A 26,246-nucleotide genomic window follows, 5' to 3' on the forward strand; every position below is an offset into this window, starting at 1 on the left:
CTGAAAAATGGCCAAGAAATCATAAATTCTTCCAGGGTATGTAAACTTATGAGCACAACTGTATATTGATGACATAGAAAGCTGAGAACAGGCTACTGCTTTGTTGGATGCCGGTTATTAGGGATGTAGAATATTCACAACTGCACCACTTGTCATCTAAGAAATTAGTTCAGACAAAAAAATGTCCACCAACTTATAACAAAAATACACCCCATGCTGCTTTTATATTTAACTTGTATATTTTAAATGCTGTATGTCAAAGTGCAAAGGTTTTTTTCAAAGTGTGTTTTGGTTTGGTTTGACAGAAGCATAGGTGGTAAAAAAAAAAAAAAACAACAAAAAAACATTTTGATACAAGGGAGAAAATGTTGGAATAAAATCCTGGGTGTGAGCACCCACAGAGCACCAGGACAACTGATGCTGGCAGTGAGAGACAATACTTACTGTGAATAGTTTATAGGAAATCTAAAGCAGGAAATGCTGCTAGTGCACACATGTGTGTAACACAGCATATCCATGATGTAGCTGTGTGTGTCATGGCGTTGCTGTGCCATGCTTGATTAGTCTTAATCTAGCTGGGAGTCGGGTTGCTGTGTCAGCGGCGTGTCTGTATGGAAGGCATGCAGGCTGCGGATCACAGGGATTGACCCTCTGCCTCTCAGGTTAACAGAAGCCCTGTGTGTGTGTGTGTGAGTGTGTGGTGTGTGTGTGTCCTGAAAACAGTGAGACAGTGAAACTTGGACTCTTGAGTGTGAGAAAGCAACGAGGAGTGTGTGGTGAGGAGATGTACATTAGCTTTCAAAAGTTTGGGGTCATCCAGGCAATTTCATGTTTTGCATGAAAACTCACACTTTTATTCATGTGCTAACATAGTTGCACAAGGGTTTTCTAATCATCAATTAGCCTTTCAACACCATCAGCTAACACAATGTAGCATTAGAACACAGGAGTGATGGTTGCTGGAAATGTTCCTCTGTACCTCTATGGAGATATTCCATTAAAAATCAGCTGTTTCCAGCTAGAATAGTCATTTATCACATTAACAATGTCTACAATGATTAATTCAATGTTATCTTCATTTAAAAAAAAGCTTTTCTTTCAGAAATAAGGACATTTCTAAGTGACCCCAAACTTTTGAATGGTCGTGGAGATAAGAGAGCAAATGTGTGTGAGAGAGAAAACAAAAGGACAACAGGGTAAAGAGGTTTTCTGTGTTTGCAAGAAGTCTAGTTGAACTTTGGCTCTGGCTGCAGCGCAGCAGGAGTCACCTCTCGTAAAATGTACCCTCAGCAGGCTGTAAACATAATACCACACACTCACAAACACACACACACACACACACACACTGCTGCCTCCCATGCCAGAGAAGAAGCTCATCTAATTTTTCTGTGCCCCACCAAAACAGTAGGCCTGCCCTGGTCCACAGTGCTTCAGAGAAGAGTGTGTTGTCGGTTTAACGTGAACAAAGCCGCAGATGATGTGCTCCCCCTGCAGCAGAGCGAGCCGCGGGCTTAAGTTGTCTGTTAGTGTCTGTGTAAGTGTGTGTGTTTGGGGAGTTTGGGGATCAAACCCTCATGTCGACAGAGGCAACGCTGAGGAGACGACCGCTGACAGGTGCTTCCTGCAGCAACGCAGCAGGTGCTTCGTGTTCACACACACACACAGATTGTGTATATACCAACACATACAAAGACACACTTTCTTCCCACCCCCTGCTTCTCCCCTCCGACACACTCAAGCTGTGAGCTACAGAATAAAGTTAACTCTTGTAGCTGCTGTGTCCTCACTGTTTTGAAGAGTCGTGTTGTGCTGTCAGATACTTTTAATCAGTTTGAGCCTTGATTGATCGAACATGTTGCTGCCAGTCAGCATTTCTGGAAACAACAAGCCTGAAACACAAATCTGTCATGTTAAAACCTTCAGCGGATTTTGGAAGCTTCTACTATTTACTTAATCAGCAACATTATCATCTTGAGTCTGAGTGGATTTGCTCTACCGTTAAATAAAGTGATAACAAAACTGAAGGTGGAGGATCTGCACAGTGTAAAAAATGTACTTAACAAGCCCTGAAATGTTGAACTGAGCCTTAACATTCTATTTCAAAGAGGGAAAACTGCCAGAGTTGGAAAAAATGCCACTTTTTTAGTATAAAAATCAACCTGTTTGCACCAAGACTACTTTTTATAGTGAAGGTACATTTGCAGAGTATTACTTTATTACTATTGCTAATGCCTTAATGCCCCCATAAAATAAGTATTTACTGTTTCATTGGAACTAATTTGAATATCTTTTATGTTGTCGGCTAGTTTAATTTGGAATATTGTACAAAATGATTTCATGTTATGCTTCATTTGAGTCTCCAATGGAGTGGATAACTGTTTCTGTTAGGATATAATACTTGTAGCCTCAAGGGAAGTAAGTGCACTTCAAAATAAGAACTACAAAAAAACTTTTAGTTGCATGCAAGAACTACATACACATGAAAATGCAGTTGAAAATTGTTAAAAGATGGTCAGGCAAGAATAGAATTTCTTCATCTGGAGGCTCTACAACTAAAATCTGCCACACAAAAAAAGCTTCCACTCCTGGAACACTGAAGTCTTTTTATGTACACTACTGTTCAAAAGTTTGGGGTCACTTAGAAATGTCCTTATTTTTGAAAGAAAAGTAGAAGATAATATTAAATGAATCATAAATCCAGTCTAGACATTGTTAATGTGGTAAATGACTATTCTAGCTGGAAACAGCTGATTTTTAATGGAATATCTTCATAGGGGTACAGAGGAACATTTCCAGCAACCATCACTCCTGTGTTCTAATGCTACATGGTGTTAGCTAATGGTGTTGAAAGGCTAATTGATGATTAGAAAACCCTTATGCAATTATGTTAGCACATGAATAAAAGTGTGAGTTTTCATGGAAAACATGAAATTGTCTGTGTGACCCCAAACTTTTGAACAGTAGTGTAAGTCTGAAGTTAATTTTCCTTTCAACTCTGATTTGGTCTCCACCATCTCCTGAGGGAAACATCTCTCTCTTCAGCTGCTCAGTGCTCTATTGTATTCAGTTATCAGTTGCTAACTTTGTCCGTCTGTTCGATAGTACAGCTTACAGTTATCTTTTAGAACCTTTTCACTAAAAAACAGCTGCCTGCTGTTGAAAGCAACGCTAATGAGAGCAATGAAAATGAACCAAAACAGTAACTCTACAGGTCCTGAAATCAAAATACTGAGCTGAAAGAAGCTCCTAATGGTGTTATATTCTCGTGAAGTGTTCATGTATTAATTATGGCATTGTTTATAGTAGTACAAAATGCTAGTAGCTTTTACCCCATATTGAAACAAAATTTATATTTTTTATTTTCAAATTACTTAGTGGAGAAAAATAGGGATAATATCTTTATCACCAGCTAGCATCACAGATCTGACCAGGGGACCTTGACATGAATCAGCCAATTTAGCAACACACAGATTGCAAACATTTCTCTATGAACAAAAACACACAGGAAAAATTAGAAAAATGACAATAAAAAATACACACACAGTATCTTTAAAATTAGATGAAAATGAAAACCTGTAGGCCTATTTACCAGAGATATTTACAGATTACAGACAATTTCATGTTTTCCATGAAAACTCACACTTTTATTCATGTGCTAACATAATTGCACAAGGGTTTTCTAATCATCACTTAGCCTTTCAACACCATTAGCTAACACAATGTAGCATTAGAACACAGGAGTGATGGTTGCTGGAAATGTTCCTCTGTACCCCTATGTAGATATTCCATTAAAAAAATCAGTCATTTCCAGCTAGAATAGTCATTTACCACATTAACAATGTCTAGACTGTATTTCTGATTCATTTAATGTTATTTTCTGCTTTTCTTTCAAAAATAAGGACATTTCTAAGTGACCCCAAACTCTTAAACTTCAAGAAGATACAAGTAACTTTTAAAAGGATTCTCTTTACTGACTAAATTTATTTCTCATCTGGATAATTTATTGCATGATGTAATTACACACAGGACTTTGTGATGTGGTTGTTTGGGGGCCTGGATAAGCCGCCAGGTGGTTGTTCGGACGTTAGGACCTCATAAGAGTAGAGAAAGACGCTCCAAGGCACACTCCAGCCCCCCTCGGTGTACCGTATGTCCAGTTCGACTGCGAGGTCGTCACTCAGCGAGTCTATTTTTCTCCTTTTATTTTCAATCAGAGGCTTCAACTGAGCAGCACAGCCAATCACTGACACAGGAGCTACCAAAACAACATGCCTGCTCAACAAATAGGAGCTTTTCCATCTGTCTTAATACTCACACACGCACACACATCATCATCATTTCCCCTGAGCCATGACGCTATATCTCCCAAATGGAAACAGAAGTCATGACGACAGGTTGGACCGATGCTTTTAAGATCCATATCTGGGCTCCTAACGACCTGTCTGAGGATTCCTACACGGTTAGAAAATCAAGCCGGGGTTAGTTTGGTCTGTGTGTCAGCTGCTCCAGCGAGGGAACAGATTGTAGATAAAGTCAATTTCCCAAAATATTGTACTGTGTGACTGCAAGGTATGAGGGAAGAGGAGTCTGTATTCTTTTTTTCCCCCAACCACTGAAAAAGCAGAGAAAAAGCAACTCAAATTCTATTAAAACATTGTTGTAGGTGTAATAACAATTCACAGTTTTAATTGAGGAAATTTGGTGTAAAAGAAAATGGCATTTTAGCCATATATGAAGTCATAGAAAATGTATGTGAGATAAACATTTAAATTTAGCAAATTCTAAGGAAGAAAATTAATTTCATTGTATTCAATTTTAATATAAACTCAAAATACAAAAGTTGATATTGCTTTGGACTAATTTACAGGAAAACATTAATAGTAAGTTGAATTTGATCAAATATTTTGTGCACATAAATAGAGGTCATTTTTTGTAATTATAATTATTCTAGTAAATCTACAAATACTGCTGGTTAAATGAAAGACTCAAGTAGGAGTTTCCCAATATGTACACTACTGTTCAAAAGTTTGGGGTCACCCAGGTATTTTCATGTTTTCCATGAAAACTCACTTTTATTAATGTGCTAACATAACTGCACAAGGGTTTTCTAATCATCAATGAGCCTTTCAACACCATTAGCTAACACAATGTAGCATTAGAACACAGGAGTGATGGTTGCTGGAAATGTTCCTCTGTACCCCTATGGAGATATTCCATTAAAAATCAGCTGTTTCCAGCTAGAATAGTCATTTACCACATTAACAATGTCTAGACTGTATTTCTGATTCATTTATTGTTATCTTCTACTTTTCTTTCAAAAATAAGGATATTTCTAAGTGACCCCAAACTTTTGAACAGTAGAGTATGTACTCATGATAATGGTGATATTTACTAAAGGAAATATTGACCTCATTTAAATAATACACGGATGATAAAAATGTAAATAACCCAGCTTTAGTAACTACTGTATCAGGTGGATGGACCAACATAAATAGCATACAGTGTAATTCTGGCTATAAACTCTCTTTCATAACACTTAAAACATTTTTCTTTGGCAAAATAGTGACAAAACACACATAAACAAATTTTAAAATGAATTTGCCTGATATCGATATTATTATTTATATTTCAGTTTTTAGGACAGATATCACAATAATATTATTACTATTAATTTTTGAGTCCACAATAGTTGTAGTGACAACTTGATATTGTGAAAAAAAAAAAAAAACAATCTCCATGAGTATAATACTGGATGACATTTGAGAGTTAATTCAGGCTTTAATTTTCAAAAAGCTCTTGAGTAGAAAATGTTAAAATTCTGATAATATTTCAAACAGCCATTTGTCTTGGTGGAATATTTTCATCATCCGTGAGTTTTACTGCTTTACATTTTCTAAAAAGCACAAATAGTTACAAGAGGAAACATGTGTGTGTGCTTTCTGAGTTCTCTCAGGTTTCTTTTGACTCAGGAGACAATTTCATTCTGGTTTCTCTTGGAACCTCCAGAGAAGTCAAAAAAAAAAAAAAAAAAAAAACTCCCTGTCTCGTTTTGCAGATGAAAGATAAAAGTCTTCGAATCTTTTTTTATGTCTTCTTGTGGTTTTTACACAGGGTTTAGAGTGGAACACACCAGAGCAGGTGTAGAAAAGGCAGAAGGGGTCGGCTCAGTGGATTTAACTTGTCTGTCTGTGTGAGAGAGTGTGTGTGACGCCACTGAGGCCTGAGTCTCGTCCACTTTCCCAGAGTGTGTGTTCCCACCGTGGGGCTCGGAGTCTTTCTCAGTCAGCAGGTGAGGGGGGATGTACCCAGACTGAGGCCCTCTGTGCTCCTTGGAGTGCTGGCGGTTGTTTGTGGATTTCGGGGGGCAGCGTCCTCTCTTGTCCTGCCCCCGGAAGCCCCTGAGCTTGGGGCTCCAGTGTTCCCGCCACTGGAGGGCCAGAGTGGAGCGGTCCGCCACCAGGCGACTCTCCTCCGGACCCCAGCCCCGCTCTCCTTCCTCGGCTCCAATCAGGAGGAACGTCCGGCCTACGTGGAGGGCGGGGCAGCCGCAGCCGAGGTCACGGTCGGGGACCCAGAGGGACTGGGGGCCCCTCCGGACGCGGGAGGTAGACCCTATTCGGAAAACAGTTTGTACAGAGATGGAGAACTGCCACCAGGGACCTGAACGCTCCATCCCTTTGACCTGCACCTTCAGCACTGACCAGGACAGAAACAACATATTTAGACATCTCTGACATGATATTCTGCCATTATCATTACTTTATAGTCTTTAAACATTTTGAGCAAGCAAGATTTGGTTCACTTTTCTGTGTACATCTATTTGATTTCTAATTATACATTATAGCAGTTTCAAAAAGTCAATACAAATGCTGTTTTAACCCACATATTACCTCTAAATTTACTAACATCTTTCATCTTTGGGGTTAATTTGACTCCAGTAATTTAAACCTCCAGAAAATTATCATAATTAAAATTGTTCCCCAAGTTTATGTGTCAGGTACTTCATGTCTGTTTGTTGACTAAAATCTAAAAAGTCCTTTCAGTAAAACAAGCCCCATCCACTCCCCTCATACATCCAGAATATCTGGTACACGACTATGGAGGAGCTTGCAGATCACAAAAAAAATCTCACTGACTGACTTAAAATTGGAGAGAGATGTCTTTTTGGTGTTTTGATGGCTTTATATTATTTCTAAGTGCATATATTTGGTACCTATAACACTTAGAATGAAAAGCAGTTTCTGTTATCGAGCATAGTAACATGTACTATGTTCGGGGTCAATTTGACCGCAGCAAAAACAAACACAATTTCAAGAAGTTCAGGGCCTGAAAGCTTTTTGAAGATTCCAAAATTGAATATCATAGTGACCTCAATATCATCCAAAACAACCAAAACAAATGCTTTGTACAGCTGAAAGCCTGGGGTCAAATGGACCCCAAAAAACACTGATTTGTACAATGTGTACAGGACATTAAAAACATAACACATTAACTTAATGTTTACCCAGTTGTCCCCATTGAATTAGGAAAAGTCATTATTTACATTAAACATTGAATGGGTTCAAACTGACCCCAAAGATAATACGAGTTAATATGGACTTACACTATGGTTCAAAAGTTTGGGGTCACTTAGAAATGTCCTTATTTCTGAAAAAAAATCAATTTTTTTCAATGAAGATGACATTAAATGAATCAGAAATACAGTCTAGACATTGTTAATGTGGTAAATGACTATTCTAGCTGGAAACAGTTGGTTTTTAATGGAATATCTCCATAGGGGTACAGAGGAACATTTCCAGCAACCATCACTCCTGTGTTCTAGTGCTACATTGTGTTAGCTAATGGTGATGAAAGGCTAACTGATGATTAGAAAACCCTTGTGCAGTTATGTTAGCATATGAATAAAAGTGTGAGTTTTCATGGAAAACATGAAATTGTCTGGGTGACCCCAAACTTTTGAATGGTAGTGAAGGTTTGTAATATAATAAATAGCAAAAAAGTAAATTTTTAACCCATTATTATAATTTTTACACAAGGTAATAAATAAAAACCTGACACCCACCATAGTCCTTGAGACAATAGGTCTCCAAGTTCATCCTGACTTTAACCTGAGAGGGCTGGCAGTAGGAAACACACTCCTCCGCTACATAAGAGAGAGAGAGATTGAGAACGCATCAAATGAGAGGGTATCATTTCACAGCAAACATATCAGCACATGTCTTTTCCCCTAATTACAATATGGCTGCTTCTATTTGTCATCACAGTATCCTTTGACTAACAGATGATCCCAACTGCAGCAGGTGGGACATTCTTCAGGCCGCCGCTAGGAGGGAGTGGTTAGCTACCTCATGAGGAGTCAGAGGAGCGCCTTCCGAAGTAATTCAAGGACTGATCTGTTAAAAAAAATACAGCCCACTTCCTTCACAGGAAGATTTGATATATGGTTTCATACAAGTGCCGTAAATCTGAATGTTGTACGTGAGCTGACACCAGCTGGAGAACCTGTTATTAAATTAGAAGAGGAGCTCAATAAAACAACTGTCGTTTATAACTTCTGTCATGCTTTATTATTATGGTAAGATGTGGTGTGCTGAAATATTGATTCACAGAATTTACAACTGAAGGATTATTTTAAATATATATGCCTTCCTCATACTGCAACCCATCAAAATATACCATCACATGTAAAAGCATAATTTCCTCCCAATGGAGATTGTTGAACTTTTTAATTTAAATCTCACACACGTTCCATTTAATTTATTAATAAAATGTGCACTACTGTTCAACAATTTGGGGTCACTCAGATAATTTCATGTTTTCCATGAAAACTCACACTTTTATTCATGTGCTAACATAATTGCACAAAGGTTTTCTAATCATCAATCAGCCTTTCAACACCATTAGCTAACACAATGTAGCATTAGAACACAGGAGTGATGGTTGCTGGAAATGTTCCTCTGTACCCCTATGGAGATATTCCATTAAAAATCAGCCGTTTCCAGCTAGAATAGTCATTTACCACATTAACAATGTCTACAATGATTAATTCAATGTTATCTTCATTGGGGAAAAAATACTTTTCTTTCAAAAATCAGGACATTTCTAAGTGACCCCAAACTGTTGAACGGTAGTAAAAAATACAAGCATGGGAGTGGGAGAACTCAGAGGTTGGCCACAATAAGCACTATAATATTATTGGGCCATAAAAACTGTCTATCAAGACAAGGATTTAAAAAACAAACAAATAAAAAAAACATATTAGCCAGAAATTTTCTTTTTCAGTGAAATTCCTGTTTAGAAAATCGAGGTGCCTCATCAAATTGTTGCAAATAAAATAAAAAAAATAGTCACAAAACAAACTTGTCGTTGATAATTTTTTAAAAAATCAATTAAATAAATATGTTACATTACTTACAATGAGCAAATACAATTACAGATATGAAAGACGGACACAACATATGCGCAAGAGTGTTTTCAAAAATGTCTCTAATGTTTTGTCTATTCCATTAAATGAAGGGAACAAAATATGAAGAATATGTAGAATTGAATGCATATTACTATCTTGTATGACCCCAGTAATGAACACTAAGCTGAATTTAGACAAAGTCATGAAAGACTGAAATGTAGAAGCTTCGTAACGCTAGATTTTATGGAGGAGCCATTGTATTGGATTGTATCAGGTTTCACATGATAAAGTGGCCACTGAGTGAATGAAACGGCCTGATTGCTCACCTGAATTTCAAATAAGAACGTAGAATAATGCCTTGGTTAACTCACCTATGCTGTACTGAGGCTGGTAGACCGGCGTCGGAGCGACCTCTTGGATTCCTGCAAACATAAACAGGCTTTTGAAAGAGGTGGCAGGACGAGATACAGGGAGGCGTCGTGAGCTGTCAGTTTGTTGCAGTTATGTCTGAATGCCTCTCGGTACGTGAGGCATGCCCGCACAGAAGATAAGCAAGTGTCAAAACCGCTGAGTGTGTGGTCCTTTTACGGCCTAGAAACACACCCTGTGACACACACACACACACACATGGACACACACACAAACTTTATTTCTCATTAAATGACTGTATTTAGTTGCTGTTCATTTAGTTGTGAGGAAAAACCATTTGCTAAGAGGTCAAAAATCACAAAAATGGAGTAAACACTAAGTACATTTATTGAGGTCTTAGCCAGAAGATCTTAAAACATGGGGGCTTCGCTCAGCCCACGTTTATTTTTGTAGATTTTGGAATCATTTTAAAGTCATTTGAGAGAAAAATGAATAGAAAATGTGAGATACCAGTAGAGTAAGGTCGTCCCTTTGCTTTCTATCAATATTTCTATCTTATTTATGACGATTTACAAAGTTTGTAATAAAAACATTTGAAAACCCTGTGACACTGACACACACATACAAACTTTACTTTCTGTAATTTAATAAGGTCAGACCTTCACTTCTTGCATGGTTTTGTCCCAAACATTAAACAGAGTCTAGTAAAGTTCCCTCACTGGCTGCATGTCAGTGAACTTGGGGACGGAAAATGAACAACCTGTTTGGCTGCACATGCATTACCCAGGCCTCTTGTAAAAGTGTGTGTGTGTGTGTGTGTGTGTGTGTGTGTGTGTGTGTGTGTGTGTGTGTGTGTGTGTGTGTGTGTGTGTGTGTGTGTGTGTGTGTGTGTGTGTGTGTGTGTGTGTGTGTGTGTGTGTGACAACGTCGCCATATAAGCTCACGCTCCGTTCCCCCGTCAATGTTCTGTCTTCTCTGACACAACTGGGCCAGTGACACCCAACACCCCACCCAGCTGACGGTCCCCCATGTTTAAAAGTCAGGAAAGTGTGTGTGTGTGTGTGTGTGTGTGTGTGTGTCTGTATGTACTTATAGTATAAATGAGGGGTTGTAATAAAGCATTTCAGGCTACCTGTGTTCACTCAGTGCTGTGCAGGCCGTGTTTTACCCCTCATACCAAAACTACCTTTATCCTACTTAAAATATATTCTTCTTTAATAATGTTTTCACTTAAAATCAAATCACCTTTAAACGTAACTTTTAAAAAATGCTTTCAGTGATTTTATTAATGACATTTTCTCTCTTTATGCTTTATAGCCTTTATGGGTCTTAGTTCACATTAGTTTTTAGGTTTTTCAGTGTTTTTTTTATGTTTTATAAAAGCATTTTGTGTTTTTAAAGGGCCTGTAAAGAATATATTATAATGACAATTATTTTGATGAAAAAAGGAAGCTTAAATAAATTCAATTTTAAATAAATATTTAAAAGTACAAAATAAATCAACAACATGACAGTAATTGTGAGGAGTAAAATGTTGAATTAACCAATGAAATATGTTAATTTAACACAAGAAAATAAACTTTATTTTGCTTCATTGGTATTTCAAGTTCATGTGAATTGCATACAGTTGTTTTGTGTTTGTTCTACACAAACACACTGAAACTAATGTGATCAATTAATTTAATTTATTCATATAAATTAAAGGTATTTAAATGATATGATTCTCATTAAATGACTGTATTTAGTTATTGTTTCATTTAGTTGTGAAGAAAAGCTATTTACTAAGATGTAAAAAAATCACAAAAGTGAAGTAAATAGTAAGTACATTTACTGAGGTTTTAGCCAGAAGATCTTAAAACATGGGGGCTTGGCTCAGCCCACATTTTTTTTGTAGATTTTTGAACCATTTTAAAGTCATTTGAGAGAAAAATGAATATAAAATATGAGACAGTGGCAAAAATATTTGAAACCCCCTGAGGTAAACAAGGCTTGCCAATTTTTTAGCAACAAGCTGGGGTGAGATTGGTAATTTTTGTGTCATAATAATTTAATGTAATAGCTTTTTTCGAACCAACTTTAAATGATCCAGGAGAAAAGAGAAGAAGAGAAAAAAAACTCACAAAGCCCTCTAACAGAAAAAAATAATGATAATAATAATAATAATAATAATAATAACTGACTAGCAATAGTGAAATTTTTAGCCTAATCTTAACTTATCCAACAACAGCAACTTACACTAAAACAATAAAATGTGTTTTCTGTGTTATAGGCTATGTGTAATATTTTCACATTAGCAACCACATCAGGCTTTGGCAGCAAGATAAAAATATACTAAACAGCTGTGATGGAGCTCAGAATTCACCGTGAGGAAGGCCAGGATGTAGTCAATTATTTAACAATAGCTTATAGGATGGGACTCTGTGTGCAGCTCAACTATCTTAATTGTTGCTTTTTAGCTGGGTAGCTAAAGAGAAGGTTTTACTCCGCCAAGGAACGCAGTGGAGTTATGTAATGATCGGTGTTGGTTTGTCTGTCTGTTTGTTTGTCTGTTAGCAACATTAGTCAAAAAGGGACAAATAGATTTGGATGAAATTTTCAGGGAAGGTCAGAAATGACACAAGGACCAAGTGATTAGATTTTGAAAGTGATGCAGCTTATAGTCTGGATCCACGGATTTGTTAAAAATTTCTGTATCACTGCGAGATAGCGGCACGGCATCACTGTAACTATGACTACAAGAATGCTACGTCAGCTGCCTGCTGACGATCACATGATTGCAATCCTACTACAAATCAACCGCTGCGGACTTATTGGGACTTTTCCGACGGAAATGATACAAGGAACAATTGATTCAATTGTGGGAATGTTTCCGAGTCTCATCAATTCCCGCCGCCCGCTACATATTTACGTCATGTGATTCAGCATTCTTACATAAAGTACACATGCATAAGATGCAACATATTAAATGTCCACATTCTATGTTGCCGTGATCTCTGCCATGAATTTTTTCAAGATTTCATCTGTTGGAAATAATACGACTGAGCAGCCTTGGTGGAGCAACTTTAGCAAACTCTATCGTAGCTATAGCACCAGCCAACTTTGACTTAATGTAACTTTCTTGCATTGGTGTCTTGTTGCCTGAATTTGACTTAATATGTCGTCTTTGTGGAGCTTGACAACAAACACATCCTTCCTGGGATGTTTACGGTGCAGATGAAATGGTTTAGTTGGGTTTGTGTTTGAGTTTAGCGTCACTGCATGCCTTTAGGACTGTCTAAGAGGAGAGGAGGAGATGGTGAGGTGTTGGAGGTGGCGGTGGGGGTTGAGAGATGCTATACATAGCCCGAGATGGTCTGGCAGTAAAAACAAACAAGGTTTTCTTTCACTCACTCCTTTCACTGGGAGAGTTATGGGTCTGGGCCTGTGACGGAGGCATTTCGAGGTGTGCAACAGGTGTGAAGCTCCTCGCTGTGGGCTCCCTATGTCACCTGATTGGGACTTACACAGCGTCAGAGTCTGTGTAGTTGTCGGCTCTCGTGCGATTAGCCGGGGACGTGCACGTGGATTATCACTCCTGGCTGAAGTTTGGTGCTGGCCATGTACAGAGATATGAGTAGCAACAATCCTCTTGATTCCCAGATCAGGGAGAGATGAGGTTTCCCTGTAGCAGTCAGCTCATGTTAACACTGCTGTGGAAACCGTCTCCAGGGATGTTGAAAGGGAGACACGCAGGGTGACTGGGCCAAATTAGTCTGGAGGGCAGCGGCTCCTTTTATATTGAGCTACTATTTGATAAAGGCTTAGAGAGCTTGATAGGATGGTTTAATCTGTTTAGGCCGCGAACAAATGAGACTGAAGGAGAAATTAAAGGGGTCACTTTGTCATGGCTGAAAACAACCTATTAAATGCCAGAGGGTGACACATATCGAATGCAAAGAGGACATCTTAATTAGGTTTACGCTCATTATTTCCATCAAATCTAGTCTTCCAAAATAAACAAACGAAAGCTTGCTATAACAAGAAGGCTATGTTTTCTGATGTCCATTAGCAGAGAGCTGCTTGTCATATTCACAACTATTTTTCTTAGGTTTAGATGAAAATAGATAAGACTGAGGGCTGGTCACTGATAAGATAACTCAATGCTTATCAGGAAAATAAATACAGTTGGTTTTAAATGGGGCTGCACAGTGGCTCGGTTCAATCAAACAATCCCGGTTCTCATCCCGGCCTTTGCGGGATCTTTCTGCGTGGACTTTGCATGTTCTACCTGCGCATGTGTGGGTTTTCTCTGGGTTGAAGTGAACTGGTGATTCTAAATTGTCCATGGGTGTGAATGTGAGTGTGATTGTTTGTCTCTATATGTAGGGGTGTGTTTGATTTGTGACCTGTCCAGAGTGTCCCCTACCTTCACGCTAAGTCAGCTGGGATAGACTCCAGCCCCCTTCCAGTGGCGTATAGATAAAGGATGAGTGGTTTTAAATGTTGTCATATTTCCTAATAGTCTCCATATTTGATCAGATCAGGAATATAAATCAGAACAGGCGGTAAACTTACGTATGCAGGGTCTCAGAGGGGACCTTCCCTGTTTGTATCCTGGGGCACAGCGGTTACACCTGAGGCCAGTCACTCCATCTCGGCACAGACACTGACCTGACGTCTGGTTACACCAGCGACCCACTGCTCCCAGAGGATGGCACTGACACGCTGGAAAAGAAACAAAATTAGGCTAGAGTCTTATTCAGAGGAATCAGTTCTTATATTCAATACCTTTAAACAACACCAACAACATGTAAACTGTTGTCATCCATCTGACACCTGAATGTCCAAGATTAATCTTCTTCTTTGCTCAGTTTTGTTCTCTACCAGCGACCGAGGAAAACACCTGGCTGTTATTCTGTTAAATGTTTCAGCATTTCTATAGCTAGTCTCTGTAACTTTGTCTGCCGGTGCCAATAATTCACTGACAGTGATCCAAAATAAGCAAACACTACTATGGAGAGTTGAAGGGAACTCTCGTCATTTCTTGAAGGATATAATAAGAAAAAAACTTGAGTAAAACTATGTGACATAAAACAGACAGGATTAAGAAGAGCATCCATCACTGGCAGGGCCCAGGTTTAATCCTGAATGACAGCCGGCATCTGTCCTTGAGGGGTGAACAAGACAAAAGACCTTTACTAACACCAGAGAGTTTATTTTGTAGCTGTCTTGATAGGTGAACAAAGACAAACTCCTCTGTGAGGGAACTTTAGTGAGAAAGAATCACCTTCATCCAGACGGAAACCAAACCAATCTTTCCTAATAAATTAATTTTCTCTTTTATTCCCCTCAATATGGGACATGATGCTGTCTAATGATTACTGCCTGGATTTGCCATAGTTTACATAGCAAAGCTTTTTATTTACCACTACTATCACAGGATAAGACCCGATGAGAGAAGACAGATAGAGAAAGGAAGCCACACTTCAGCAGCTCTGTTCACACTCGAAGAATGTTTACTCAAATCCTTACAAGAAGTCCAAACAACCCGACTGGGGAAAATGACTGATTATATCACCACTCTCTAAATGGTAACTCAGTGAGAATAGCGGCAATAAATTAAAGCTCAGATCTACCACTCTGTTGCTGAGCTTATGAATTTGCAAGTAGTATTATTTCCTGCATAAATAGTGATAAACAACGAGGATGTTTAATTCTAGCTTACATTTTTTTCATGCCTGCACGTGTGTAAACTCTGGGAGCTCATTAAACTCTGGATATATAAGGGCCAAGCTTCCGCAGGAGCATGCTTCAGTGTCACAGTCACTCTGGACATGTGACCAGTCAAAGGTTAGGGGTCACATCAGATGCCAACTGGCGGTAACGATGGGGGGGGATACAGGTGGCAGCTCGGCGGGGTTTGTCTGACTTTCTATCGCTAACAGGAATAGCTGTCCTCTCTCACAATGTAACCACCCCATAAACACTTCTGTACGCTCGGACAGAGACAGAGCGGTCATGTAAACACACACACAGCGACGCAAATTCAGACAGTCAGACATAAACACTGTCACACACTTTGATTTGCTTTTCATCTTCCAGGAATGTACAGTCAGTCAAAGGTGCACGTCATGCACTTCCTCCGTGTCCTCAGCCAGGGATGGAGCCAAGGGGTGGTCATGGACACCATAGATCGGTCTATTCTGGCCACCTCACACAACCAAGAGTGTCGCTTGTTAGAAGGCTATACGCATATATTCATAGAACTAACTGGAGTTGCGTCCAGTAACTACTTTTGCAGCAGAACTAACTGGCGTAACCATTTCACTGTGACCATTGTCCCATTCATGTAGTACTGACCAACCTCAGAATTTTTACAATCATTTTGGAACACCTTAAAAATTTTCTATTATTATCACTACAAAATGTAAAGACTGTATAAAAATGCATCTGCTTTACATATGCAAATAAAAAAAAAATCAGTTTGTACATGTTTATAGTAACAAAATTGTGTATGATTTAGTTTTTTGTTGTGGATTTAGTTGAAGCTCTTGTACAAACTCGTAAAAAAATTGCAGAGATGAAACCCTCTTTAGAAACAACAAAACAACAGGTACAAACTGACTAACAATGCAAGACTGATCCAGAACCAGCAGCTGAAAGAAATTTTTAAAAAGAAAGGCTGGATGAATGTGTCTTAATTTGGTGGGTGTCCTTAGCACAACAAGACATTTTTGACATGCATGTCTTAGGTATATCTATTTAATGTGATTTAGATTGTAGTTAGTAGTATAACCTGTCTCAGCAGTTAAGATGTATAACTTTATCCACCGTTCCAGACTTTTTAGTCAAGCATTTTGGTCACCCTTTGGGCTGTTGTAAATGCCTATACAAATAAACTTTGATTGATTGATAGTCAACTCAGGGCTACACTAAAAAAGTTTGTTATACTACATATGAGTTCTCATGAATTTCTACATTACAGTCTTGCCTGAATAAGCTAATAACAAATAATTACTATTTTGAGCTCAGCTATATTCATCCATCCATCCATTATCTACGCACCACTTAATCCTCATTAGGGTCGTGGGGTGCTGGAGTCTATCCCAGCTGACTTTGGGTGAAGGTAGGGGACACCTGGACAGATCACCAGTCTATCACAGGGCTACACATAGAGACAAACAATCACACTCGCATTCACACCTACGGACAATTTAGAGTCATCAATTAACCTCAGCATGTTTTTGGACTGTGGGAGGAAGCTGGAGAACCTGGAGAAAACCCACGCATGCACAGGGAAAACATGCAAACTCCATGCAGAAAGATCCTGGGAAGGCTGGGACACGAACCAGGGATCTTCTAGCCGCAATGCTACGGCGCTAACCACCAAGCCAATGTGCACCCCTCCTCAGCAATATGATTTAAAAAAAAACTTAAGGAGACATTGTGCCATCCCAGTTTAAGTAATGGTTTCAACTTGCCCACTCCTGCGTAAAACATCTGGCTGCACCACTACAGCCAGTGCAGCCCTCGACCCCCACCACACATACACTAAACACACACATCTAGTGACTGACGTTGGCAGGCCTTGCGGTGGTTGAGTGGCTTGCTGTGGTCGCGGGTGTATCCATTCTGGCAGTACTGGCAGTGGCGTCCGGCCGTGTGGTGGCGACACTTCTGGCACACACCTCCACTGCGCCTGCCCGACTGCTGAAACACCTCCATGCTGAAGCGGCACTTGTTTGAATGGCCGTTACACTCACAGGCTGGACAAAGGAAAAAAATAATTAATACCAAAGAAGAACATGCTTGGAAGAAATCCTCTCTGACGTTTTGGATTATTCTGTGTAAATGTACAAACCCAGGGGTTGATAAAAATGTGAGGAATGCTCAAAGTTTCTTTTTAATTTGACCTCAAACAAGCAAAATGTTTGCTGTAGTCACATTTTTTGACTGGGTGTTGGTTAGAGCTAAATTCCAGGCATAATTTTTCCATCACAAAGTGTGTTTTTCAAGCAAAATATCCCTCTTAGTATGTATTTTAGTCACTAATTTTCAAAAACTCACATTTAATGTTTTCATGTAATGTGTTTATGTAAGAAAAAAACAGAACAGTAGCTGACATATTGTTTTTAGATTTTTAAACTCTCGAATACTGGCACCTGGATCAGCCTCAAAAATCTAGCACCATCAGGTCTACTGTTGGATATGGAAAAAATGATTGTGAATGTTGAAAGCAGATGTCTGGTTTGAGCTATTTCAGTGACTTCACTTACTGGAGTGAGTGGAGTTTAAAAAGGGGGAGAACCTGTGTAACTTTTTTTAAACATAGCTTTAGTCAGCAGCGTGCAGGACTCACCGACACAGGGGTTTGGATGAGTGGGTGTAGCTCGATGCCACGGTCTGTCAAAGTAAAAATCCTCACACACGTCACAGTCCGGCCCTGCTGTGTGATGCTCACATATGCACACTGCATGGCCTGCGTCGTCACGGCGACACTTGGAAGCGTGTCCGTTGCATTTACATCTGCCTCCAACCTGCAGGTCAGACAGCGCCAGAGGAGCTCGGACAGGAGACATGAAAGCAGGTGGCTGTAGCACTTGCAGATTCCTCACATTTTGTCTTGTGTTGAGATTATTGTTCCTTCTCTTCCTCAGTTCCCGCCCTTTGTTGCTCCTGCTCTGCCCCTCAACCGACCAATTACAGCCCCCATTGGGGCAAGGCAGCCAATGACTGTTTTCCTTCTTGCGACCACGCCCTCTGCCTTTTCCACCTTTCTTTGGAGGAGCAAGTGTGTCCGTGCTTAAACTATCCCCTCCTTCCTTGCTGGTCACATTGTGCCCATCTTCACCTTGTCCTGTACCTTTATAGTGACCCTTCCTGCCCTGTTTATCTATCTTCTCTCCTTTGTTCCTCCCCCTCCTCTCTGATTTTTTCATCTCCCTGTCAAAAAATGCCAGTGTATTATCTGTGTTTAACTTATCAACCTGATCTCCACTGCGGCCCTTGTAGCCTGATCTCCACCTCAGAACACCAGTCCCTCTGAGATCATGTGTTCCGTCTTCCGTCTTATCCAAGTTACCCACTTTGATATCTTTGGACACCTGGTGGAAGACCACACGAATGTCTGTGGCCGTCACCCAGTCCTGAAGGGTGGGGCTGTAGTCAAAGTCGGGAGACGATGGCCGTCCGTCCAGTGTAGAGAAAGCCAACACCATGCCGCCCCGCTGCCTCTGCAGGGGCCGAGGGTCTGAGCAGAGGGGCTCCGTCTCTTGGTGTCTTGTTTTGGCTATGGTCTGGGAGGGGAGCCTGAAATTCTCGAGGCAGTTGCTTGAGTAGTGTTGCATTGGCCTCCAGGTACGCCCGTAGTCCATCGACTTGAGGACGGAGATGGAGATGGGGTCTGATGGCTCCCCTTGGTGGCAGAACTGTAAACTTATATAGGTGATCTCAAAGCGGCGACCCAGTGGTAGCGTAAGGACCCAGTCCCCGGTGTCAGGACCTGTATGGGTCATCCAACAGGTGAGGTTGTGGGGATTGTGAAGGTCAGTTAATGTGGTGATGTTGCTGTCATAGTCAGGCCCTTGTAGCGAGTGGCTAGCATTGACCGGGACCCCATAGGCGGCATTGATGAACTCTGACAGGCAGTGTCGTGGACGGCCATCTGGATGGTAGCAGGGGTCATGCGGTGAAGTCCAGCTCAACGGGGGGTGGGAAAGGGGGGAGGAGAAGAGGGACAGAGGGAGGAGAATGAGGAGCAGAAGGAAGACAGGAAAGAGAAAGGTGGAGGGGGGAGGGGAAAAGGGTAGGAACATCATGTCATCGAGCCTGTGGAAGAAAAAAAAAATTTAAGAGAAAACCATGGGAGCTAGATCATAAAAGGAAAAAACAACATTAACTGATTGATTTATATGACGTGCATTTGAAGCCGAAGACGGAAATCTAAGATAGACCACCTGTGCCTTTATTGAAAACACATGATACCAGCTCGCTGCATCGCTTCAACTGCATCTTATTGGCTTTTGGTAGATGCCAGTAAAGATCTCATCCCGTAAAAATGTAATCTCCGATCTTCACAGTAGTATCAGCCACCGGTTTGAACCCATAACCTTGACAACCCTCATGAACGTATCCATCTTAAAACTCCCCTCAACCCCAAAATGAGTGGATGAGTGTGGGTGAAGAAGGGCGCGCACCCAGCAGATCTGTCTGAAATGACAAAAAACATGCCCGACAGCTGGGCCTAAACCCAGAGCTGGACCACATCAATCACATTTATTGCTCTCTTTTTAAATCATTTTACCCTTGGTCAGCGCTGCAAGCAAAGGGCCTGAGCACGAGCAGTGCGCAGTGTCACTGTCCAGAATAGACGGTATGAGAAAATAGACAGAAAGGAAAGAGGGGAGGGAAGAAGAGGGTTTGGAGATTAGTGCTTAGGATGGTAGGAAATGATTTATAGCTCGAAATGTGTGTTCGACTTGAGCCCCTGCTTGGGTACTTCCGTGGTAAAGACAAACACAGACTTGTGTAAGGCCACAGTGCGTACAAATCCCTTCCCGTCTGTTACAACTGGTGATGAATGTAATTTATTCTTCTGTCATGACTTGATACTGGAGAACATTAATTTTGGCATGTGGACAAAATGAACAATGCACCTAGTTTCACTGAAACCAGTGATTTATTGTTTTTAACCGCTCACGTAAAAGCCCAGAAGCACATTTCCCAACAAGCCGTTCTGCTTGCAAAGAAAGTTCATCACCTTCCTGTTTGACTTTTGAGAAATTCTCAATTCTTACCTGTCGTTTTCTCATCAATAACTAGCTTTCTTCCGCATTTTCAAACAACTTTCCCTCTGCTCTTCCATCTCCTTGAACATCTATCACCTGCCCCCTTCATTCTGTTCTGGGAATATTCTTAACTGCTGTGAGATTGATGGTGTCCTAACAAGCGTTTGACACTGACAGCAAAGTCAGCAGGGCTGCATAAACCAAACCCGTAGGAGAGGACGGGACTGAGAGCCTCTTCGGCCTCGTCATCCAGCTCAATTAGCCAACAACCGAAATATGAGGCTTCCCTCAGGGACCACACAGCTCTGAGGGGCCTGCCTGCATGGAGGCCATAGCACTCCCTCGGCTGCCTTGGACAAACCGCTCCATTCCTGACCTCCGAAAACAAAGACGCGCTGGAAAGTGAGCCAGTCAAACTTGGTTGAGGACAAAAGGGGAAGACGAGGTGTATCATGCGACTGTGTTTTAAGGTGTTGCTACAGGAAACACTACAAGCATTAAAGCATACAAGTGTAGTGATGAGAGGTCTGACTGTGACCCTGGTCCCATTGAGCCACATTCCTGGGGTCCAGAATGCCTCGGCTGGCCATTCCTGACATGTCGAGACATGCCCCACGGGAATTTGAACGTGCTGATAAAAAGCAAGACTTATAAGTCGATCGGATGATTAATTAGGCCTCTGATTACATATGGAGTCAATATACTGGTTGTACAATAAGGGGCAAGAATTTCAAAGGGAATGTGAGCAGGGCAAAGGTTATTAGAGGATTCAGGGAAGTAGTGGATTGTTGAGATTATACTGAAGAATTCATTCTGGATAGGGGAATTATGAGTGAGCGTAGGCAGTTGAGGTTCAGGCTCGGGGCGGGTGAAAACACACAAGGCTAGAGGAGAAAGGGAAAGGTTGTTTAACATTCCCATGACATGCACTTGCTCTTGTCTTTGTCACATTACATGACTAATTAAACATTGGCCCATTACAACCACTTTGATAAATGGATGCTCATCTGAGAGAGGCCCCTGAGGTTTTTAATGCGCCCCTCTAGGCCAAATCCAGACTCTCTCCTCTCCCGAAACCAGATCATCTGTCTGGCACCACCAACATAACCCACCGGATATGGTTTCAACGGTTTTTCTCCGCCGCTTTCCATAAATTCACACAGGCGGCATGTCGGAAGAGCACGTTGAAGATGAACGGATTCTTGATGAGAATAACATGAATTTTTTTTTTTGTTATTAATGCGTATTAGTTGCAAAATGAGCCTTGCTTGAATTTCATCTCATTTTTATTCTCCCCTGTAGCTGCAACATAAAGTCTAAAATGCAAAGAATGACTATAACACAAATGTGCATTCATTTTTATGTCTCTACTGAGGAAGTTTTGAAATTACTTGGCAGTAATTCGTCTTCCAAATAGCTTATACAGCCAAATAGTGGTGTGATGAGATCAACAACATCTCCAGCGGGTGATCTTTAGAAGCAGCTATGCTTGGCTGGCAAGGGGCTGGAAAAATACTTGCTGACAACCTGGGGGCATGTTTACAGCATAGTCGAACAGTGGAGAGCGAAGAGAACGACGCTCATGTTCGTGCTCTGCAGTCTTCATTTATTTCCGAGAGCAGAAACCGAAGCATTTGATTGATAGCGTGGAGCGATTTAAGCTCATGTGCACATTTTTCATTGTATTGCAACATTTAATCCAAGCAAATGCAGTTTGCCTTTTCTTTTGCAAGGTGAATCATATCTTTAAAAATGTATCAAAATTAATTGCAAGAGTTTGGATGCACCTTCTCATTCGATGGTTTTTATTTAATTATTTTATAAATTGTAGATTAACACTGAAGACCTCAATACTGTAGAAGAATACATGTGGAATTATGTTGTAAACAAAACAGTGTTAATCTTCAGCATTAATCTACAATGTAGAAAATAATACAAACAAATAAAAAGCATTGACTGAGAAGGTGTGTCCAAACTTTTGACCTGTAGTGTCTGTTTAAAATACGTAAAGTGCTATGAGATGACATGCTGGGAATTGACACGATGGAAATGAATTTGAATTGAATTGAATATGAAATAGGAAAACTTATATTTGCAGTATTTAACTCCTCCTAGCAAGTTTTATACCAGTTGGGTCTGTGTTCTTACTGGTATAGTAATATAGGGTTATAGAGTAAAATGTGTAATCAAATATTCTTTTCCTGTATGCTCATATTTTCTACCACTGCATGTTTTTAGTTGCATTAGAAGAGCAGCAGAAAATGGGAATCACCTCACAAGAAGCAGCACTATAAGAATTTATCAGTCAACTTTCTCTTTCACAACACGCACGTCTTTTGTGATTTCTTGCTAAACGATGAGCAACGAGCTTTATTTTGAAATCTAATTAAAGCCAGTGTGTGGTATTCTCTGTTGCTACCTGCTAACTCGCTTTGACCTGTTCACACTTTAGAGCTGCAGGCCTGTCTGGGTCTGAAAGCTGTTCTGGTGAGCAGATGAGCTGGATTTGGCCTGTCTCACACATTTTAACATTCCTCGTCATGGGCAGCAGCTCGGGCCTACCAGACGGAGGGGAAATGTATTGAATTGGAAATGCGCTGCTACTTTGTGACGCGTTTCAAAGGGCTGAATCGTGGTAAATAAACACAAGGCTGTGCAGTTTAATAAGACAGGTTTATATCAGTCTGATGGTTGCCAGGAAGATTTCCCAGGCTTCTATATTGCAACTCTGCTCCAAGACACGGAGCCTTTAAATAAATATGATCAATTATATAAGCTCTCTCTTATAGCCGACATGTTTGAAGCTGAACCAAGGCACCTGTTGGCACATGTTACCAAACTGACACCTTTGTTAATTTGCAATTGTCCTCAGCCGTCAGAAATACAACACTGGAATCTGGGTGAGAAGAGAGAGGCTATGCATGCGGTCTGTATTCCCAAACTGCATTCCTGCCTGCACGGTCGAAGCCCATGTGTGTGTTATTCCACACGGAGCAGATTCCAGGGGTTCTGTTTTAGGTGTAATAATCTAATTTTAGTGGGGCAGCCCAGGAGGTGGAAGCAACAGACAGCACAAAATGGATTATCACTGCTTGTATCTTTAGCTAAGGGCCTCTGTCCTTCACGTTTGCACCTCCAACAAACTGCCAACCTGGTGCATATGCGGGGCCCCCAGGGGCCAACTGTACCTCCACAGGCACTTGGAAGGTGCCTCTCCGCCTCTGCAGTGACCCAGAAGCTTTGCTTACTTCACTTTTAAATAAAAAAACACATGTTACCCGCTTGATATTTAAAGGCGAGTTTCCTGTCAAATCTCCCCCTTTACAGCCTCACAAGTTGGCAGGACGCTTTAAATGCAGCTCCAGCTTCACATGATGATATTGAAAAACAGATGGAAATGAAATCATTGTGATTCCATGTTGCAGTCAGGCCAAAGACAACTCCGGGCATGATGGGAAAAAAAACGCAAGGCCTCTGGTTTTAACTGTGCTTCAATTAAATCCACACAGTGTCATATGGCGGCTTAATAATGAGAATCAATAAACAAAACAAAACAAAACAAAAAAAAAAAACGCAGGGCTGCGCGTTTATGAAAGCAAATAAAACGCACCCATGACCTGTGTCAGCTAATTTATTATCTAAACTGGTTTTAAAAATGATTCTGAAAAGAAAAACACAGCTTGGGTTAATTAAGTTGAAGAGCGTTCGAGACTCCGGGTGTAACATTTTAGCCCTATATGCTGAAAAAGGCGCAATCTGCCTGTTCGACTGTGCGTTTTCCTGCAAGTGTTTCCTGCAAAGGGATTTTAGGAAAACTAACGAACTGCAAACGGACCTAAAAAGGCAAACAGCCTGCGGCCACATGCAAGTTGCGAGAGTTGCATTTAGACTAATGAGTCACTTGCCACGGTCCATTAAACATACATTTTGATCATATTTAGTTTGATTACTTTGGCAAGAGCTGAGAGTAAAGTCCGGAGACTAATTGCCTCAATTCTGCTCAGATAATTGCACTTGTACTACAGAAATTAGCTGCACTCAATTAACTTTATCTCACAGAGAGGAACGATAATATATATATATATATATATATATATATATATATATATATATATATATATATATATATATATATATATATATATATATATATATATATATATATTACGAGGCTATCACAGTCTCATCAAACAGATTTAAACAAATATATATATATATATATATATATATATATATATATATATATATATATATATATATATATATATATATATATATATATATATATATATATAGTGGTGCATATGTTTGGCATTTAGGATAAGTCTAGAAATTCTGATCATAGTATGCTTTTGATATTTTATAATTATACATAATGACAAGCAACTACATGCCTTAATTAATATTTTAAAAGACACATATACAGAGACTCAGTAATAAACCTGCCTCAGTTGCACAAAAAGTTCTTAGGAGGTAATTCAGGCCCAATATGTTTTTAACAAAAAAAAATGTAAACAAAAACTTTAACAGGGGCTTTTATTATAATATAATATAATATAATATAATATAATATAATATAATATAATATAATATAATATAATATAGCATTGAACGCTTTATTTTACTTGTCTTATGGGTTCATCCGCTCCAAATAAGTTAAATTAGAAATAAAATAAGAATAATAAAAGCGATGTCGGGCCAAATATGAAGCCTCGGTCTGTTTGGTAAATCAGTTTCAGATTTTAAAAAGCGCAATGCAGTTTTAAAATGTTATATAATGTCATATATAAGGCATATTTTCACATGTTTCCCTCTAAATTACTGTCTTATTTTTGCCCATAGTGCCAAAAAACAAACTAAAAAACACACAATCTGGACTTGCGGTTCCTTCGCTGCTGCTCCTCACAGCGACTCGAGCAGAGATAAAACTTCACAAACACCTCAAGTAGCCAATCACAGATGTCCAGCAGATAACATTTCGAGGGATGATGCAAAAAAAAAAAAGAGAAATCAATCACAAGAGCTCACCATGTGCCTCCCAGTGATTCTCCTTCTCCGGACTTGTTCTGCTCCCGCGGTCCCTCCTGATCATGGAGAGGAGCGCAGCAAGTGTCCGAACATCCAGAGGAGCAGAGCGACCTACCGGGAGGGGGCAACACGCCGAGTCCTGGAGGAGGAGAGAGAGGAGGGCAGGAGGGCTGCAAATTAACGGGATCAGCTGGGAGGTGTCTCTTCTAATAGAAACTGGATTGAGCCAAAAGCTCCCACCTCGAGAGGAGTCTCTGCTTGACGCACGGCGCGCCTGTGCCAAATCCTGAGCCAAAAATGTTTTTTCTTCTTTTCCTTTTTTTAATTGGATCGTATGGACTCAGTTACAGTTCTGTATTTGGTTACTTTCAGGTTTGGATAACGTTTTACATGGTCTAATGTCGATTCCCACTGACCATCTTGATTTCATTTTGTACCTATTATGATAGAAAAAGGTTTTTACTGTGTTTTGGAACTCTTTATGCATCCATAGGAAACGCTTTATTTGTTCTGTGCACTGTTCACTCAAGCTGCAGTTCATTTATGTATTTCTTTTAGTAAGATATCTTCTTTAATTTCTAACTGCCTTTAATGAACTATATATGGGTCATTCCAGAATTGGAGGACATTTTACATCCCATACATGAAATTTCAAATGATCCATGTACAACATACTA

General features: G+C 40.1%; 1 protein-coding gene across 2 annotated transcripts; it reads right to left on the bottom strand.

Moving 5' to 3' along the window:
* Positions 1 to 3,335: 3,335 nt before the first annotated feature.
* Positions 3,336 to 25,777, bottom strand: ntn5 (netrin 5). 2 transcript variants are annotated; one of them, XM_023283096.3, is made up of 7 exons: positions 25,570 to 25,776; positions 18,114 to 19,582; positions 17,332 to 17,520; positions 14,330 to 14,479; positions 9,778 to 9,828; positions 8,063 to 8,143; positions 3,336 to 6,696 (listed from the first exon to the last, which is right to left on the bottom strand). In XM_023283096.3, the coding sequence occupies exons 2-7, from the start codon at positions 19,570 to 19,572 to the stop codon at positions 6,104 to 6,106; spliced, it is 2,523 nt and encodes an 840-aa protein (XP_023138864.2). In that variant the 5' UTR covers positions 19,573 to 19,582; positions 25,570 to 25,776; the 3' UTR covers positions 3,336 to 6,103. The 2 variants fall into 2 exon arrangements, with proteins under 2 accessions (XP_023138864.2, XP_035810060.2); XM_035954167.2 differs by lacking the exon at positions 8,063 to 8,143 and having other exon boundaries at positions 25,570 to 25,777.
* Between the last annotated feature and the right edge of the window lie 469 nt (positions 25,778 to 26,246).

Source organism: Amphiprion ocellaris, chromosome 23, assembly GCF_022539595.1.
Source record: "Amphiprion ocellaris isolate individual 3 ecotype Okinawa chromosome 23, ASM2253959v1, whole genome shotgun sequence".
NCBI classification, from domain to species: domain Eukaryota; kingdom Metazoa; phylum Chordata; class Actinopteri; family Pomacentridae; genus Amphiprion; species Amphiprion ocellaris.

Bases quoted from the DNA above. Each gene is read 5' to 3' on its own strand.
- ntn5 (XM_023283096.3), bottom strand. From the start codon at position 19,572: ATGATGTTCCTACCCTTTTCCCCTCCCCCCTCCACCTTTCTCTTTCCT. The intron at 8,144-9,777 runs GTGAGTTAACCA...TCTCTTATGTAG, and splicing joins CCAGCCTCAGTACAGCATAG to CGGAGGAGTGTGTTTCCTAC. The intron at 6,697-8,062 runs GTGGGTGTCAGG...TGTCCTGGTCAG, and splicing joins CTATTGTCTCAAGGACTATG to TGCTGAAGGTGCAGGTCAAA.